The sequence below is a fragment of the Hippocampus bargibanti genome, linkage group LG10, assembly GCF_051943395.1.
Source record: "Hippocampus bargibanti isolate YZ-2025 linkage group LG10, ASM5194339v1, whole genome shotgun sequence".
In the NCBI taxonomy this organism is placed as follows: Eukaryota; Metazoa; Chordata; class Actinopteri; order Syngnathiformes; family Syngnathidae; genus Hippocampus; species Hippocampus bargibanti.
This window is the reverse complement of record NC_142743.1, coordinates 18574125-18593619: the sequence shown is the minus strand read 5'-3', so window position 1 is coordinate 18593619 and position 19495 is coordinate 18574125. Positions and strand designations below refer to the sequence as shown.

The 19495-nt window shown below is 40.5% G+C and overlaps 1 protein-coding gene across 7 annotated transcripts; it reads left to right on the top strand.

Moving 5' to 3' along the window:
• Positions 1 to 2213: 2213 nt before the first annotated feature.
• clockb (clock circadian regulator b) lies at positions 2214 to 18834 on the top strand. Of its 7 annotated transcripts, none has more exons than XM_089007206.1 (24): positions 2214 to 2370; positions 4819 to 4916; positions 5294 to 5426; positions 7104 to 7192; positions 8102 to 8161; positions 8272 to 8420; positions 9166 to 9257; positions 9389 to 9478; positions 9701 to 9821; positions 10061 to 10174; positions 10263 to 10381; positions 10478 to 10560; positions 10694 to 10800; positions 10908 to 11055; positions 11183 to 11258; positions 12363 to 12501; positions 12802 to 12899; positions 13027 to 13209; positions 13339 to 13497; positions 13779 to 13958; positions 15251 to 15441; positions 15518 to 15647; positions 15757 to 15894; positions 16780 to 18834. In XM_089007206.1, the coding sequence occupies exons 4-24, from the start codon at positions 7176 to 7178 to the stop codon at positions 17062 to 17064; spliced, it is 2679 nt and encodes an 892-aa protein (XP_088863332.1). In that variant the 5' UTR covers positions 2214 to 2370; positions 4819 to 4916; positions 5294 to 5426; positions 7104 to 7175; the 3' UTR covers positions 17065 to 18834. The 7 variants fall into 7 exon arrangements, with proteins under 7 accessions (XP_088863332.1, XP_088863335.1, XP_088863336.1 ...); XM_089007209.1 differs by having other exon boundaries at positions 5281 to 5426; positions 13030 to 13209; XM_089007210.1 differs by having other exon boundaries at positions 5281 to 5426; positions 13791 to 13958.
• The last annotated feature ends 661 nt before the right edge of the window (positions 18835 to 19495 follow it).

Below are 19495 nucleotides of genomic sequence, written 5' to 3'. Positions count from 1 at the left end.
AGTTTAAGCTAGAACAAAGCGCTAACATGGAAAAAAGGGAAATGCTACCACTTCGCGGAAGGGAAAAAACATTGCCAGAGCTCTGGCCAGTGGTTTATCGGCACCCCAGCAAGAAAAAAACAAAACCCCAACAAATTCAGGAATGGCGCTCTACATCATATTTTCAATTTCCGAATAAATTGTGTGTGACACTGTCATGCAACTCTCAGAAGGTGGCCATTATGGGCCAGTGCAAAACTTTAAGTCACTGAAAACAAAAACAGCCATCAATCAGATATCTGATAGGGCTGACCGGGCCACCACTCGAAAGGGCTTAATTTCAGACTGTGCTGTCACTGATTGAAACTGTACAGTGTCACACAAGACAACATTATATGCTCCATCTTTTTCACTCAAGCACTCACTGTAAAGTTCCACCCTTGGTCTTTCTGTCTCCGTTCCACTCACTCCCATATTGACATTCTTACATGACGTGGCACAATGCCCAGTGTTTCACTGTGATTAAACGCTTGTTGTGTGGGAAATGGATTTCCCAAAGCACTTTGCATGCCTCCCATTAACCTCACGAGTCATTGGCTCTCTCCTTGAGCACAGGTATGGGATGAAGCGCTCCCCTTATAAGGATGTAAACGATGCTACGCTTAACGACGAGGCTGCGAGATGTTGCTTGATATACAGAGAACACAACAGAACGCATTGATCATTTCTTTAGTTTCACTTATATGGGAAATATGATCCTAAATTGAAAGAGAGTGAGCCCCACTGGAATGAACAAGACAAAATGACCTGATTTGATTTGTGGCCTTAAAGCAATGTGGCTCCATTGGATTTGTCACATTTGTGAAAATAACAATGGGTCGCTCCACCGCTAAGTGCTTTTATTATTATTGTTGTTGGTCCTGATGGTTGAAAGGCTTTTTGCGTCTGAGATGGAAAGGTGAGCGAGTACAAGCAGGAAGTAGCCAGGGAGGGAAACGTGTTGAATCTCATACATAACGTATGTGGTTTATTGTACTTACTGATCAGGACATTGAACCCCATCAATTCATCGTGCCATGATTCTTTGCAAAGAGGTGACAAGCTTAATTTTTGTTTTGGCCCATATTGTACAGTTGTGGTTTCCTTTGCAGGGGCTGTTATGACTTCAAACTCAAATTAATATTGAATCATCGCATATTACATATACATGTATACAGATAAACTGATGAATAACTAGTTTTGAACTCAAAGGCCAGTAAAAACTACTCAAATATTACATTGATGTTTTAAGTGGGTATTGGAAACATCTTTTTCACAAATAGTTGAACAATATGATCAACATCGTGTGAGGAGATGTGTTGAGTATTGTTGTCAGAGGCATTGTATCAAGATTTCACCCTCATTTTGTATGCCACTTTCCCTCATTTATTTAGTGTTTCAATCCAGTACAGTCGATTGTATTGGTTTAACGACATTTGTGCTGTATTCAAGGCCTGAGTCGGGCACATTTTCAGCTCTGGAGTCTCAGGGCTCAGTCAAATTTTCAAGATTTTCATGAAATTTTACCCTTATTAGTGTATCAGTCTAAAATATTTTACGACCATGCCCAATAATATTATGCTGCATTTGCTCTGAATCAAAAATATATAATTGAATGTGCTTAAAACATCATAATCAATGAACACAGTATATATAGCAGGAAAAAAGTTCTAATCCCGTGACTGTTGTGTCTTTAGAGAGTGACAGTTTTGAAAGGTGTTGTCTCTCTCTCTCTCTCTCTCTCTCTCTCTCTCTCTCTCTCTCTCTCTCTCTCTCTCTCTCTCTCTCTCTCTCTCTCTCTCTCAGTAAAGTCTCGTTATATCGATATCGGATATATCGATAGTCCCGGTTATATCAATACTATTTCTATGCACGCACGGAGAAAATTACATGCAAACAGGGTCGTGTATATCGATAGTCCCGATTATATCGATATTTTTCGGAATCCCTTGAATATCGATATAACGAGACTTTACTATATATATATATATATATATATATATATATATATATATATATATATATATATATATATATATATATATATATATATATATATAAAATAAATCATCATTGTAATCGTTACCAAAAAAAGAGTGGGGAGGAAAAACACGCAGTCATTTCCCGCGGTGACGCTCCCTCAGCGGTCTCCGACTTGGATGCTTGTGTACAGTACTTGCCAAATAGTGCGCCCTACTGTCTCTATTGCGCATGACTGTACGGCGTAGTATGAAGTAGGCCTCCTGTTTTTCTCCCCAAGCCGGAGTCCTCTTGGCCCCCGCCGGCCCCTCTCGATGCAAGACTACGAGCGAACCGCACAACAACAGGCTTCGCTGTCGAACGCTCGGCGAGGTGAGGCTCTTTGTTGCGGCGGATAGATATCGTTTTGTTCGGTGTTTGCTTGCGTGTATGCGAGTGGGAAAGAGGCGCGGAAGCTGTCCGACTGCAGCGGAGGCTCGGGAACTGTTTCCGCACGCTGGAGGGCGAGCAAGGCCCAGTGACCCACATTCTCAGCAGCCTTGTGTCTCTACGCGCCTCAGTTTCCGTGTGTGTGTGTGTGTGTGTGTGCGCGCGTGTATGAGTGTGAGGACGTGCGTAACCGCTCGTGGCGCGTGCGTGTTAGTATGTAATGTATGTATATATTCATATATAGATAGATATATAGATAGATATAGACACAGATATATGTTTACATTCGTGTGTGCGTGTTTGCGTGTGTGTGTGTGTGTCCGCGCGCACACATCCATACATCTGCCGCGTAAATGTTTCCACTATTCCCATATTTGCTTTTTAACGGACGTAAATGTTGTTCCCAAGACGTGAGATATGGTGAGCTTGGCGCGCGGTAGTGTTTGTGGTATTTTACGGAATAATTTGGTTCTCAGTTGTTGCGTGACAGCTTGGAGCTCACAGCCAGTTTTGCTGTGATATGCTGCCCAAAATGTTTAAAAAAAATGTTCAAACGAACGCGTCGTTTGTCGTGTCGGTGGCGTTCGTGAGTGTAACAGTATCAAGAATCGAGTTAGCTAAATTATCAGGTTTCGGTAGCAAAGCTTAGTTAGCATTTTAGCTAGCTACAGTATGTGGGTTGCCTTCCCGGTTGTATAACGAACACCTGTGGCACATATGCTTATTGTTTTATTCACTCGTTGTCGAGTTGTGCGATACGGTATAAATTTGCCGTACTGTTTATTTCACGTTTGTCCATTGTAAAGAATGGCTCAATGAAATAAAAGCTTAGCCATGAGGATTACTGTACAGTAGGTCATAGTAGCGCTTCCCAAAGTGCAGCCACTCCAGGGTCAAGATGGTTGCTGTAAAACTTCCACTCATTCATCGGCGGAGTTTAAATCATTGCTTGAAAAATGTCTTTTGTTGCCAACGTGTACACATCATACGTCTTCACTGTTATTAAAGTAGGGTTTTAAACGAGTTATGGCCATTGCTTAGTAGTAGTCCAGTAGTAGCAGACACGGTGTGAATGACTGCAACACGGGAGATTTTAATCGTGAAGGAAGTGTATTTCTACCGGAAAGGTTGAAGCATCATCCGCTATTAAAATGTGAGTAAATATTTCATCAGTTTTCCATCAAATATGTTATCCTTAGCATAATCCTGCAGTTGCCTAAATCACTCAGAACTGAGTACACTATCAATAAGAATCACCAGCGGGCTTGCCAAAAATTGAACTTTTCCTTGATGACATGTCGATTCCCAGTCATCCAAGTTATAGTAAAAAAGTAATTTCTAAAGTCTAATACGTACAGAGTTGTGCTCCTGTTTTTTGAATTTGTTGTTTGGCATTGCTTCGGAAAAGTGTTTCTAATTACTTGATGCAATTATCCTTGTGTCAGAGTACAAGAACTATGTTGGAAGATGTCGAGGTTTGACTTCTTTCATATTGGGCCATTTCAGATGTTATTGCTTCCATTTTTGCCATTTTCTGCCGGGGGTTTGTGCTCAATGTCTTTCCTCCGTAGAATCTTCCGTTCCAAGTCCTTTTATCGTCCTCTTATCTTCCAGACCAATTCTGACACCATGTGTTGCTTTGTGTAAGCGGGTTCGGTAAAGGATACAACTTCTGGATGGAGTTGAGGTTCTTTATTAGGACGGCTGTGTTGGTTAGAGGGAGAAGGCAATTGACATGTGTGGCTCTCGTAGGCTCTCATCAGACTGACTTGCAACAGTGCGCATGCTCCTTCAGTCTATAGCCAGGCATCACTAGTCAAACATGCAAATACGATTTGCTAATAGCATTACAATTACATCCTGCAAGGGTTATACTACATTTTCAAAAAGTTGATACAATTACATAAAAACATCTGATCATTTATGATGAATATTTGTGTTGCTTTGAATTTGTTCAATTGCCCTAGCTACAGTGCGAATATGAGGTTTTTCTCATGTCATATGACTTACTACAGTAAAGTCTCGTTATATCGATATCGGATATATCGATATTCCCGGTTATATCGATACTATTTCTATGCACGCACGGAGAAAATTACATGCAAACAGGGTCGGATATATCGATAGTCCCGGTTATATCGATATTTTTTCGGACTCCCTTGAATATCGATATAACGAGACTTTACTGTATTTAATAAATATTAATATTATACCGTTTATTATATTATTAATGTTGAAAATACCAAAATAGGTGCACACCAATGTTGCCGGGCTATTTTGTTTTTCTTCTTTGAATCAACCCAATGTTAGCCTCTACCATTTGCATGCAAGTCAAAGAGTGAGCACAGGTCTCATGGTTTTTTTGACACGCTTTTTGTGTGTGTGTTGCAGGCGAGGTGTGGCTCACACAAAAAGATCTGTAAGCTCTGTAAGCTCTCAGGATAGCCTCTAAAACAGGCTCGGCCTCAAAGGGGCATTCCAGTGACTGAGTAAGTTGACAGTTTAGAATCATCCATTTTTTCCACAACTAGGTCACTTCACTCCACAATACTTCTCGAGAGCACAGTATAGAAGAATGACAAATTATTTATTTCCAGCATTGATGTACAGTACATGGAGGGCACCAACAAAATGCTTTTTTTCCCTCAGTCGACGGTCTAGTCATTGTTTTTGTTCGAAAAAAATTAAGACTAAGTTTGAATGAAAAAAGCTTTTCTTGTCACCTTTTTCACGTTGGTATGTTTTCTTCGGTATACAAAGTAGTGCTCAACATTTCAGTTACTATATCTGTAGCCCGATTTTGAACGATCAAATGACAGCTGACCCCAGGCTGACCCTCAGTGTCAACTTCAGGTTTTTCCTGCAGGTTTGATGGCCACTATGGCTTTACCATGGTCTGGTGACCCCTGATGTCCTTCGGCTTCTGACATCTAACCCTATCCTTAAAACCCTGGAAAAACAAAAGACATTAACTCACACCGTGCATGAGCTTCAGTGGGGTGAGTGAACACACAAATGCACACATGCTAAAGGCTTCACTTAGAATAGTTAGTCATCAGTAGTCGTAATTAGTTTGCAAATTATGCAAGTCACTTCAAGGTAAATAAATGTAATAGCATGTGTTATTTTTTTGTGGAATATGCCAAATTGCTTTATTTTAAAGTATAGACACATTTGTAATCATCAAACCCATATATAAAATGCACAATGACAATTCGGCACATAATCCTGAAAATTGACCATCAATTCATGAAAAATTGCCTTTGGGATTAATACTATTTGAAACAATGAAATTGTCACTAAATATAACATCAACACAAGATCCATCCATCTATCCATTTTATAATTCGCTCATCATTATAAGGGTCAGGGGCGCTGCAGCCTATCCCAGCCATCTTCAGGCAGTTGAGAGGGTAAACCCTGAACTGGTTGCCAGTCAATCGCAGGGCACTAAATACATGATTCTACCCCCCAATAAAAAGAAATTTTGTTGATGTAAATCACAATAACCATTCCGTGTATAGCACTACAGTTACATGGTATCTAGTTGATCGCAAATGCTGCTAACCTCCCCCGAAGTGGATCAGCGTGTGTATAAATGACTGCTTTTACAAATATATCACCTCAATTGAATTCTCAACTGAATACATCTCAGGCAATCTTCATTGTGGTCTATTTCATAATTGCTTGTCATAGTCTCTTTTGTAGTGTGAGTTTTCAATTTTGTGCTACTCGCTTTGGTTTCAACAGTCTTTAAACATACTTTGCAATGGACTGTTGGTTATTGTCAGACATTGGAAACCCGAACGAATTCCAAATAACTGACGACACTACCTCCTTTTTTTTCGCCACCATCTCTTGAGTATAAGGAGTGCACGTCAGCAGGCTCCATCCATCCATCACAGGGGCATGCTGGAGCCTATCCTAGCTGTCTTCTGCCAGTAGGTGGAGAACAACCTGGAGCTGTTCGATTCAGGCTCCGGCGTCCCTGTGTGGAGTTTGCATGTTCTTCCCATCCCCGTGGGGGTTTTCTTCGGGTACTTTATTTTCATCCCACATTACAAATTAATTGAATACTCTAAATTGGCTTTCGGTGTATGTGTGAGCCCGGATGGTTGTTCATGTATGTGTGCCCTGGCGATTGGCTGGCACCCAGTTAAGTGTTTACCCTGCCTACTTCCTGAAGGCAGCTGGGATAGGGTCCAGCTCACCCCGCGACCTTTATGAGGATAACCGGATCCGAAAATGAATGGACGGGTGGAAAAATGTTTGAATATGATTTAAAACATTGCTTTGCTAGCATGCCTGAACTGATAGTTTTTCTTTTTGTCAGTACCAGGGCTGAACAAAAGGTATATGTATTGTCAACTAGGCAGTGATGTGAATTTTCGAGACATTTTTAATTTATTACATTTATTTTTAACAGTACTTGAGTTGTCATCACTTATATAGTGAAGAATTGTATACATCTAGTATGTTGTTCTGGGGAAGCTGCCTAAGTTGAGACATTCTATTGGGATTGCTGCTTTACACTTTGTGTGCGTTATTGTTTTTGACCAAACTAAAATCCCTCAATTGCTTCAATTGACACTTTTTTTTTTTTTTCATCATCGTAATTGCATTCTTAATGTTAAATCAAACTAAGTTAATACATGTTTCCCTCCATCCCCTTCAAGGTGGACTTCCAAATGCCTACCTCACGCCTAAAAAGCAAGTCACCACAACCACAGCCCTGAGCAGCAGCCACCATGACATCAAGCATTGGGTAGGTTATAGCATACATAGAATGTGTGACAGACACTGTGCTGTATTTTTAGTCATGCAAAACAGTATAATACATACTTTGAGTCTATTATGTTCTGGTGGTGTCGTACTTATATAACAGACAACCTTTCTTGAGCATACTTCTCAAAACTATGTGAGGCTTGGAGGATAAACAACAAGTACCGCAAGGCCTGAAGTGGTGCACGCCACATGTACGAAACATGCTAATTGGGCCTAAGTTTTGTGGGAAAATTCTGTCAACATTGCATCATAATGATGTATAAATTAGACATTTATTGTCACCTTTTTTACAAACACTAGATATCAACATTTATTTTCTTTTTCTCAAGCCCTGTGTGTCTTATACTCCCTTTAAGTTATGGATGGTTTGTTTTATTAGCTGGGCGGATGGGGTGGGGAAAAAAAAGGTGTCTTTTTATTGGGAAATTACGGTAGTTTATGACATCTGTATTGGATTCTTTTTGTGGTTGATGAAAACTTTCTCTACTTCGAATGTAAGAAAACACCGTGTGTCAAGTATGATGACAGTAAAGCCTGAGCAGAAACGAAAAAAAATACCATTTTTATTTTGGTTATAAGAAAGGAAGCTCAAAAGGCCAAGATGACAAATTGGATTTCCAAATGCTCTGGTAACCTTCTTGGCAAGCACAACACATTCCTTCAATCTTGCTCTGTCTGCGTCGCTTTCTGTGTGACCCAAAAATAAACCAGCCAGTAGCATGTAGGAATTCTCATTAGCTAACATCCTCCCATTATCTATTAGTGCCAATGCATACAGTATCTTCTTTCAATCCACTCACAAGTGTGTGACCAGTCAGGAAAACAAATGTACAAGAGTCAGTAGTCACTCATCCGAACAAGACAAAACTCACTTTTTTTCCTCACTCAGGGATGATTGTAGCATCTTTGATGGGTTGATGGAAGAAGATGAAAAGGACAAAGCAAAACGGTAAATTGACTAGAAATACGGTTATTGATTACGTACTGACTCTATAACATTCCCAAGTTATACCTTAAAAGTTATTCACATATTGAACTTACCCTGCCTTTGAAATGTAGCGTTTCCCGGAACAAGTCAGAGAAGAAACGGAGAGACCAGTTCAATGTCCTCATCAAGGAACTTGGCACCATGTTGCCTGGCAACACCAGGAAGATGGACAAGTCCACCATCCTGCAGAAAAGTATCGACTTCCTGTGTAAACACAAAGGTCAAGTCACCTCACTTCCTCTTTCTGAGCAACGCATTACAGAGCAAAATGTTCCTGCTTCCTAAACAATGCTCTCTCTGATTACTGGTACCTTCATTATAACAACTTGATCAACACCTGATGTTATTATTGTGACAGATCCAGAATGCATCAGTTCATTTTGCGATGCGAGTTGTTAAAAAAAAAACTCCTGTAAACCGGTACTATGTGATGTGTTAATTGTTCCATGTTCAAACTGTCTCCCATTGAAAGCTCTTTTGTCAGTACGACAAAGTTTTGCCAGACGTCACAGAAGGTGGTCTAGATTTGCATTGGCCAAAAAATGAAATTACACACATTTCTACACTGTGTGCATGGATTTCATTTTACCAAAGTCGGGCCTGATGACTTTACTCTGACTTCATTTAAATAATTATAATATGTTTTATTTCTAAGCACCTTTCAAAAAATATTGTTATACAGTAAAGTCTCGTTATTTCTAATCGATACCTTTATCGATAAAATATCGATATAACGAGACTTTACTGTATTTAAGCCCGCTAATTATCATTCTGCCTTATTTTCACTCTAACCTTTTTTGCACTATTGATACATTTTCCCAAAATTCCTCCAGCGGCAGTGCTGGCTTTTTGTTGTTGTTGTATTTTTGTACTTTTTTAAGACCTTGTATTTCTCTCTCTTTATTGTATCTTCCCACCCTGGCTTCCCCCCTCTCAAAATATATGTATTTTTTTCTTCTAATTAGAAATCGCAGCCCAGTCTGAGTCCAGTGAGATCAGACAGGACTGGAAGCCGCCGTTTCTTAGCAATGAGGAGTTCACACAGCTCATGTTGGAGGTAAGATATCTCACTTAAGTTTTATTCTAAATACACAACTCAAGATCACAGCTTAACGTACCTACCTGATACTCCAATGGTTGTAGTTCAATAGTAAAGAGTTTGGTTTTGTCTTTCCCTGACATTTTCAGGCACTGGATGGCTTCTTCATAGCAATAATGACTGATGGAAATATCCTCTATGTGTCAGAAAGTGTCACCTCATTACTGGAACACCTTCCTGTGAGTATTCCAGGTTATATGGTATCATAAAGTCATTGATAATCTTTTTACTCCTGTGTACTGGGTCGCATTAGCAGCCCTTGTTAGCAAATAGTAACTGTCATGGAAGATCAGCATTTGCATAGCTGACTCCATAGCACAGAACGTTTGATCCTCTGTTTTTTATATTGCAAGAATTTGCCGTAAAAAAAGGATTTAGACTTTTTTTTCTTGGCTTGGCAGGCGGACCTGGTGGACCAGAATTTGTTAAACTTCCTGCCAGTTGGCGAGCACTCAGATGTGTACAAAGCCTTGTCCACACACCCCAACGACCCAGAAACCCTCACATCAGATTATTTAAAGAGTCAGTAACACACAACTATGATATTTTATACAACTTCATATCAAGTATGGGTATTGGAATTTCATTTTTCGACTATTATATAATTTTCGCAAACATTGTATGTCAGGCTGCACAATGGCCGACTGATTCACATATCTATTCAGTGAATGGATGTTCACACTGTACATCTTCTATCAAGACTTTGGCCCCTAAATGTTTGAGAATGTAGTTGACAGAAAAATGTTTTTTTCCCTCACCAGGTAAAAATTACATGGAATTTTGTTGTCATATGCTCCGAGGGTCAATTGATCCAAAAGAAGCTCCTATCTATGAATATGTCAGCTTCATTGGGAATTTCAAGTCGCTAAACAATGGTACAGTATATGACATATTTGACAAAGTAGCTTGAAGCAGCTGTTTTCATCTGATTTGACATGGTCTGAGCTTTCTGTTCTTTCCTAGTTCCTAACGTGACAAGGAATGGTCTGGCGGGGGTTTTACAGCGCTCTCTTCAGCCAGCCTTTGATGACCAAGTGTGCTTCGTGGCTACTGTACGGCTAACTAAACCTCAGTTTATCAAGGTAGTTTCAGATATATTCACCCTCAAATATTAAATGTGATGAAAATGCTATAGCATGTTTATTAATGCTGAAATATTATTTTTATCATCTTCATAGGAGATGTGTACAGTGGAAGAGCCCAATGAAGAATTTACGTCTCGTCACAGTTTGGAATGGAAATTCCTTTTTCTAGACCACAGGTAAACAACCATCTACTATATGTGTGTGATTCTTCAATCATCAGATAATACATTTTTTTTACATGATCAATTATTGTATAAACACGGAACCACTCTTGTGCTACAATTGATGGATTTCATTTGGTTTTCTCAGAGCTCCACCAATTATAGGCTACTTACCATTTGAGGTTCTGGGAACTTCAGGGTACGACTATTATCACGTGGACGACCTGGAGACCCTTGCTAAGTGCCACGAACACTGTGAGGGCTCACTTGTAAAATCACTTTGTAATGCTAAAATCTGTCCATGTACAAAGTACATTTGCTCAAAGATCTGTTATTGCGCCATTTGTCTTTTCTTTGCTCAGTGATGCAGTATGGTAAAGGGAAGTCTTGTTATTACCGTTTCCTGACGAAAGGTCAACAGTGGATCTGGCTGCAGACACACTACTACATCACCTATCACCAATGGAACTCTCGGCCTGAGTTTATTGTCTGCACCCACACTGTAGTCAGGTATTACAAGCAAAAAATACCTCTTGCCTTTTGACTTCTTTACTTGAATGATAATCTCGAGAATGAGGTCACTAACAGTATTGACTCAACAATCTCTTCTTTCTAAAAAAAAAAATCATCTTTGTAGCTATGCAGAAGTGAGGGCAGAGCAGCGAAGAGAGCTGGGTATTGAAGAGTCCAAACCTGAGGTCACGATGGATAAGGTGAAATGTTTTTTTTTCCTGGTACCTCATTCAATCACATACATTACATTGAACAAAAGCAAGACATAATTAATTGATAAAATTGATTTAAAAATAATGTTTGTCAGCAATTTCAGCTTGACCTTCAAATAAATATATTGCAGTGAAATTAAAATAACACAATAAACACAAATGAGAAATATTTTCTTGACTAATATGTATTAATACAGTTAACGGATACTATGGCTTTGGACACCGCCTATCGGTCGCTGTTTTGAGACAAACATTTGGCGACATAACATAACAAATTTAAAGGACAACCGAGTTCACGCAGTTTGATATTTTTATTCAAATGCAAAACACAAATAAAAAGGACTTAAACTGTCCAAAATCTGTAAAAAATTGAGCTGCGAATTGGGCATTTTCAGAAAGTCCCGCCCCCAGTTGGTGATGTCACGCCAAGACGTCTTGCATTGCTGGAGAATCAAAACAATGGCTTCAGATTCAGAGAATATGCTTTCTTGTTACACATCCAGTTGTGAATACGATTCAAATAGTTCTGAAGAGGAAAGCATACATGTTTGCAATCGATTAAAGAATTTATTCCGTGCCATTATGAGGCAACATTGAGGGGAAATTTCTCACCGAAAAAGAGGCACGAAATGGCGACCTCCTGTGGCCACCTCCGTTTCCACAGGCTCATAAATTCCTTATATGGAACTTGGACGCCCTCTTCTGGCGGCTTTTGGGTGCAACACGAGGTCCCCAGACCAAACAAGTACAGCAAAATACATTGACTTGATGGAAGGACCGCTACAATACGTCTTTTTTTTTTTTTTTTTTTTTCGGTCAGGGGCGTTCCTTTAGTGACGTCACGTACGGGCTCGTCACCAACTCAAAAACAATACTTCCTGAATATTCAGCGTGAGTCTTAAAACGTAAAATACAGCAATATGCAGTGGAATCTTATTAAAATACGCTCAGTAAAAGTCATTTGAAGCCATTTTACAAATTATGGACACAACTTGTCCGGAGACGTCGGTTGTCCTTTAAGTGGATAATTAAAATGTAACATTACTTAGGTTCAAATCGGATTTTGATTTCCTTTTTTTGTCCCTGACACAGAGCCAAGACTCAGGTTCAGAGCTGAACACATCCAGCCTCAAGGAGGCATTAGAAAGGTTTGACCGCAGCCGAACACCGTCAACCTCATCACGAAGTTCCCGCAAGTCTTCATCGCATGTATCAGACAACACTTGCACTTGTAAGTGACACACTATCTTTTGCAGACCAGATTAGACAAACATTGGCTTTTACAATGGAATGGCCTTGATGTCTGCCTCTATCATAGTAAAATGGGGAAATTTACTAGTTTATCTATTGAGTAGAAGTGACATTTAACTGTGACAATTCATTTTTTTGCATTTATTGTGCACAACTCTATTCATTATAGTAAAAAGCGCAATCCATAGTCTGTAATACAAAGAATGTAAACAGTGACCTCAATCGTATTATTTAGTTTTTGGTTTTTAGTTAGTCAGTGACTCTTTTTGTCCACCTACAGCCTCCAAATTACACATGGATACAGCCACGCCTCCACGACAATCTCTTGCTTCAACGATGGATATGACCTCACAGCGTCGCTCGTCCATTAGCAGCCAGGTGAGACCAAATGAACCAAAAACACCAAAATGTAACTGACACTGCATAGCTAATCTTATTAGATTTATTTTTTTTTTTTTAAGACAACATTCATTAACTTATTTTGTAATTGTTTTTTCCATGCCAGCAGTCCATGAGCTCTCAGACTACTGGGCAGAGTGTCACTCCAAGTATGATCACTCAGCAGCAACAGCATCAACAACTGCAGCAACAACAGCAACAACAACAGCAGCAGCAGCAACAGCAGCAGCAGCAGCAACAGCAGCAGCAGCAACAACAGCAACCACAGCAACTGCAGTCAAACGTACAGGCAAGTCACTACTGCTTTCCTTGCTCTTTTCTCTGCGTCAATAATCATTGCTCGATCATGCGTACATACAATCAAGCTATCATCACAACTCTCTTTGTACGGATTTGTTTCTTTTCTCCTCTTCTGCAGCCCGTGATGGAGTTCTCAGCACAGGTCAATGCGATGCAGCATCTGAAGGAGCAGCTAGAGCAAAGGACCCGAATGATACAGGCTAACATTCAGCGGCAGCAGGATGAGCTAAGAAACATCCAGGAACAGTTGCAGAGAGTCCAGGGCCAGGGTATCCAGGTACAGTTTATTTTGCATCATAATAAGATAGGATATATTTCTGCCCACATTTTCCAAATTTGGAGAAGTGCTTTCTTGAATAAAGCCAGAAAACATTTGCGCAGTTGCAACTGCCTTTGTCTGACCCAGAAGCAGAATCATCATTTATGCATTAGTTCTCCTGGAAACCTCCATCACAGACAACAGTTGAGCCTTTTCACTAAATCATGTTGTCATTTTTTTTTCTTTTTTCATCCAATGCATTCATGTTCGGATCGAAAATAAATGTTTGCTCATTGCAGATGTTGTTGCAGCAGCAGGGTGGAGCGATGAACATGCAGCTTCCCCAGGTGGCGCCGGTCCAGCAGGCGACTGCTCTGACCAATCAAGTCCCACAAGCTGCAATCAACCCTGTGCATTCAGGATCACAGCCTCTCACTATCCAACAGGCCCCTCCTCCTCAGCCAAGCCTCCAGCAGCAGGTGGGACACAAGCCCGTGCACAAAAGCCAACACATTTATGGTGGACGATCCATAGCATGGATGCAATCTGTTGCATGACACTTATTGACTGCTGAGTTTTTTTAGTTTAGAGCAATGTTTCCCATTGAAAAAAATAACTTCTGGTGAGAAAAGTAAAATGAAACTGGTCCAAACCGCTCTCCTCTCACATTAAGCAGCCCGATCTTGTCACCTAGTGGTGTTTTATTTAATTGTTGCTTGAATTGTACAAGCATAATATGCAAAGATATTCACTTAGGTTTTACAGTCCAGTGAGACTTCAGAAGTTCAACTATCACCAGTAATGACTTTGATATGTTATTGTTGGATTGTAGATGGCAAATTCTTGACAAATTTAACGACATATAACTTTTTGGGGCCGTTGACATTCTACTATTCAGTATTTCTTCCTTGGTTTGTAGTCAAATATTTGTGAATGTATTTTGCATGGGGTAGGTCGTTAATTGCGCCATTTTCCCGTCTGGCAATGTATACCTGTAATTGTGACTAATGACGGACATTTTTTGCCTTTGTTTCTTTTTCTTTTACGTGACAAAAATTCACCTGTGACTTGGTCTTTACTTTGTGTGTCCTGCCCATGTCACCAATGGGGCTTGTTGATATGAACTATTTATGAACGATACATGTTTTTAGAAGCCCGGCATTTGCGTTGATGTAAATGTATGTGCCTCATGAACGCACTGTAAGACTTTGGGCATAATAGTCTTACAGGAATAAAGTTACACTACAGTGTACCGCGACATACTTGTTCAGCTGTCGCGATTTGCAGCACAATATTTTGCCGTGCTGTCAGCTCTGTTTCAACAAATGTACGTCTATTTCAGACGACATTAAAAATCACATCTCCATTTCTGATCACTTGATCAGATTGGAACATTGGTTCTGAAACAATGCCTCTCCATTTTTTTGGGGAGGAGTGCATGGAATACAGAGCGCATATTTCAGTTTTTTTTTTTTTTTTTTTTTTTTTTTTTTTTTTCAAAATAGAGCCAAAGACATTTTATTTCTGCTATATAAATAAAGATGGATTGTGTTGTATTGTTTTGAATTCAATGCAAACTCTGGCCCATAAAACTATACAAACTATGCAGCTGCAAGTCATTTTGTCATTCTGTGGCTTTAAGCTGTCGCAAATGATTTGTTGACTGTCTGCACATTGCATTGGAAGAAGATAAATAAGACTTTCCGAAATGGAGAAATTAGATCCAAAATCTGAATAGTTGTTTCTTTTTTGGCTTTTTCCCCTTCTGCAGACTCAACGGCAGTCTCAGCAGCCCCCTCAGGCTCAGGCACAGACCCAGAACTCTGTGCCAACCCAACTGTACAATACTATGATGATCTCCCAGCCCGCGCAGCACAACGTGCTGCAGATCAGCACTAGTCTGCCACAGAACACGCAGCAAGGCACAACCGTGGCCACCTTCACACAGGACCGTCAGATCCGGTACATTTGTCCGTTCAGATAAGATGTTATCGTTTGTTTAGAAAAAGAAGTGCTCTTATTTTGGTTTCTACATTAGATTTCCAGCAGGGCAGCAACTGGTGACCAAACTGGTCACAGCCCCAATGGCTTGTGGTGCAGTTATGGTTCCCACCTCCATGTTCATGGGCCAGGTGGTCACCGCGTATAACCCTTTTGGTGGGCAACAAGTAAGGACCACGTTGCAATGTGATTCATATTTAGGCATTGGCTGTTGCTCTTCTAGGTCAATTGACTGTTTTCCTCTTCTTTCCCGTTTCAACTCCTGCACGTTTTCAGCAGGGAGGACAAACACAGACACTGACCCTTCAACCAGCGCAACCTCCCCAGGGTCAGACTGACGGGTCCAACCAGACGGCTGTTGTGGCGCAAAGCGGCCAACAGGGGCAGCAACAGCAACAGCAACAATTCCTACAGGTACCACGAGGGGGCAGCAATGGTGCATGATGTGAACGGCATTTTCAATCCATTTGATTTGGAAACAAGAGTTTTAATTGTGTCTTAAAACCAGGTAATTTCCCTCTTTACTGTGTTTAGTTTGTTTATGCATTAGTGCAATCTACTCTTGTTTTTTTTAACGGAAAGTGTAAGAATTGCCTTGAATCGTATTTACATGTTTAATAAATCTATTTAACTCATTCACTGCCAGACATGTTCAAAAATGTGTCCACTCCAGTGCCAGGGTTTTTGTCATTGTCACTTGATTTCCAGGACCCACAGAATATTGAGTTTTAGGACTACATAAACAAACTTTGGCACTGGAGTTGACACAGTTTTGCACATGCCTGGCAATGAATGAGTTATATACAGTGTACTTAACCTTAGATTCTTTTCTTTCAACAGGAAAAAAAAGAGATCATTCCTGAGTTATATGGGTCTGGAGTTATATGAGCTTGAAATGAGGGTGGCTGTCCAAAATACAATGCAATACATACATATTGGTTTATATAATGCTTTAGCAACAGCTGAAGCTAGAACAAAGCGCTAACCTGGGTAAAAAGGAAAATGCTACCCCCTTGTTGAAGTGAAAAAACAACTAACCAAAAAAAGGTCTAGCTCGCGTTTTATCGGCACCCCAGCAAGAAAAATCAAAACCCGAACAAATTTGGAAATGACGCTGTGTGTCATATTTTCAATTCCCCAAATCAAATTGTGAATGGCAGTGAATGAGTTAAATAGTTGCTCTTTTTTTAACGACACAAATAAACGAACTTTCCTGTTTGCCTACTTCAACTTACATTTGTCAACCTACTAACTAATCAAAAAGGGGCTCTAATATTTGTACCCCTGTTCTCTGTTTAGGGCACTCGCCTTCTCCATAGTAACCAATCCACTCAGCTGATTCTGCAGGCAGCTTTCCCACTTCAGCAGCAGGGTACCTTTACTCAGACAACTCATCAACAACAACAACAACAACAACAACAACAACAACAACAACAACAGCAGCAACAACAATCACAGCAAAGGCAACAACAGCAACAATCCCACCACCAGAGGCATCCACAGCAACTCAAACCTCAGCCCCAGAAACAGCAGAAAGCGCCGTCGTCGCACAGGACTGACAGTGGCAGCAGCCAACCGCAGTAAGGTCTGGAGGGCAACGCGGCACTTAGTTGGACCTGCCACATATGTTTCTTTTAGTTGTGTGGTTGGCAAACCTTTTTTCATCTGAAAGATGTGTTCAAGGAAATGAGGAAATCTTCCTCCCCACGAGGATCTTACAAAAGAGCAACAAGCGTGACAGCTGGAGAAATGAACCCCCGTCAAGCTCCCTGTTTTCCCTTGGAAGGGGGCTGCTGTGTTTCTGGAATACACCTCATCGCCACGGTAACAGAAGACTGTTGGAGGTGTGTCTAACCTTGTACAAATTTCCTGTATGATATTAAGAAAAATGTGTAAATATCCATTATAGCATAACAGGAAATGGAAATGTAGTATTTTATATGATCGCATGGAAAGAATAACTGTGTAAGCTTTTATTAGTTGCTTTACAAAAACATTTTTACTTTGTTCAAAGTGTTTCCTGGCGTGTTGACGAAACCCCTCAAATGAACCTTCCCCACTTTCCCCAAAAGTCCACAATTAGCTTATAATAGTCTGGTTGGGGGATAAAAGGTGAAGTGAGGTCTTTTTTTTCCGTGCAACTCAAGTGTTTTTAAAGCACTGCGACGTTAGTCCTTTTACGGTGCCTGTTAAATTCACCCTAAGGGTTCCTTTTCTGTACTAAGGGCAAGGCATGGAATGGCGGGGAGGATGACAAAGTCGACCCCGCAAGTTTTCTGCCTTTGGAAGTCGTATCACAGCCGTGGCGGGATACCAACCGTGCGTAAGGCATCCATGCAATGCCACGTTGCATTGAAAGCAATTGTTGCTGTTCGACAAAGTATTCTTTATCGCGCTGGCTTCTGATGTCACGCGTTTTATTTTCATAAAACCCTGTGCGGGGTCGCGGTGTGAAAAGTATACACAGTAAAAGGCAAAAAATGGCCTCCTGCTTCGGCTCTGATCTGGCAATTAATTTTGCAGGACCTCTGTAAAAGACGCTCTTGAAACAAAAAATGTCTGTTTTTGTTGTTGTTTTTCTTCCTCTGAACTCTTTGCCACAAAAAAAAAATATTAATGACAGTCCAACTGAAATGTTTGCGGGATGATTACTGCGCGTATAGGAGGTTTAGTAATTCCAAGTGCCAATGACATAATCCCGTTTTAAGCAGCAAAGGCATGCATACCCAAATATATATTTTCCAACAAGAGCTAACCCCTAACCCGTTTGTGTATATATGTAGAAGGGATTATTTTTGAACAGTCCGAGAGCCCTATACGTAACAAACAGTATATCCTCATGAAACTTTAGCACTTGATGTGGTTGTGTACAGTAAATCACTGTCCGAGACCTAGTCGCTTGTCACCTGTGGCATGACTCTTTGTGTGACAATTCTATCTTGTGTGCGTGAGAGCCAGTTTGTTAGGGAGTGTGAGTGCGCTTTTGTGTTTTACATGAATTGACTTAGTAAAGGGGTGAAGTTGCCATGATGGTACTTGTACTCTCAGGAATGTGGAAAGTTTTGTTTCTGCCTCAGTCTGGAACCAGACCAGAAAGGGTTAAACTGTGTCCCCGTGAAGACCGGAAGCTCGTGTTTCAAAGTCACAAGGAGTGTGGTGACTGATGATGCCCATGATGATGATATGACCCACGTTCTTCAAATGAAAACAAGGCAGAGGTCCTCATTTGGACCTGTAGACCTCAACATAGGACATTTGTCTCCCGGCCTCCTGGTTGTTCACAGTTTAACGCTTCTCTTCCTCGTTGTTGGGCCTCAGAAAATAATCATGCAGTTCACTACAATTGTTCCTCAGTTCTCATACAGCAGTAAAAAGCAGGACCAGGTCAGTTGGGACCTCCACACTACACTAGTAAGCCATATCAAACGCAAAAGCCTCGGATTGGAGGAACAGTTGACATTTGGTAGAGCGATTTTTGTTTTTCTTCCAGAATGTGTTGGTGTAACCTTCAAAGTCAAACTCCACTTCCAAGTTTTCCCAATCTTTCTTTTTACCCCATGAAAGAAATAATGGAAAGTAAATGGATTTCCTCAATTTTTGCCATCATAAAATCAACTAACGCTTCATCAACAAGCCTTTTTAAACATTCCTTCAATCACTGTATAATATAACCGTTTCGTAACAATGTTTTACTCACAAGTTTTAAAGTCTTCCAAAATAACATTGATCGAGATCAGTTAGTCGTTGGCGAGCTTCTCTTGTTGTCGTCAGGCAAATCATGTGCCAGGGTGGTGATCTACATTAGTCAAGTTAACATTTATGCAATTGATATCACGTATTTTCATTTCTGGTTCTATTTTGTCATTACACTTTTGCTCTCTTCCCTCGTTGGTAATGACCTGACGTCACACATGATGTTTGATGGTTCGACATGTTTTGGAACTTTGTATTCTTCCTGGGGTGCTTGACTTTGGAGGTTCCACTCTGCATCCTTGAGTGCGTGCATGTGCGTGCG

Coding starts and splice junctions, on each gene's coding strand:
- clockb (XM_089007206.1), top strand. Junction 12,900..13,026: donor GCTCGTCCATTAGCAGCCAG/GTGAGACCAAAT, acceptor TTTCCATGCCAG/CAGTCCATGAGCTCTCAGAC. Junction 13,210..13,338: donor AACTGCAGTCAAACGTACAG/GCAAGTCACTAC, acceptor CCTCTTCTGCAG/CCCGTGATGGAGTTCTCAGC.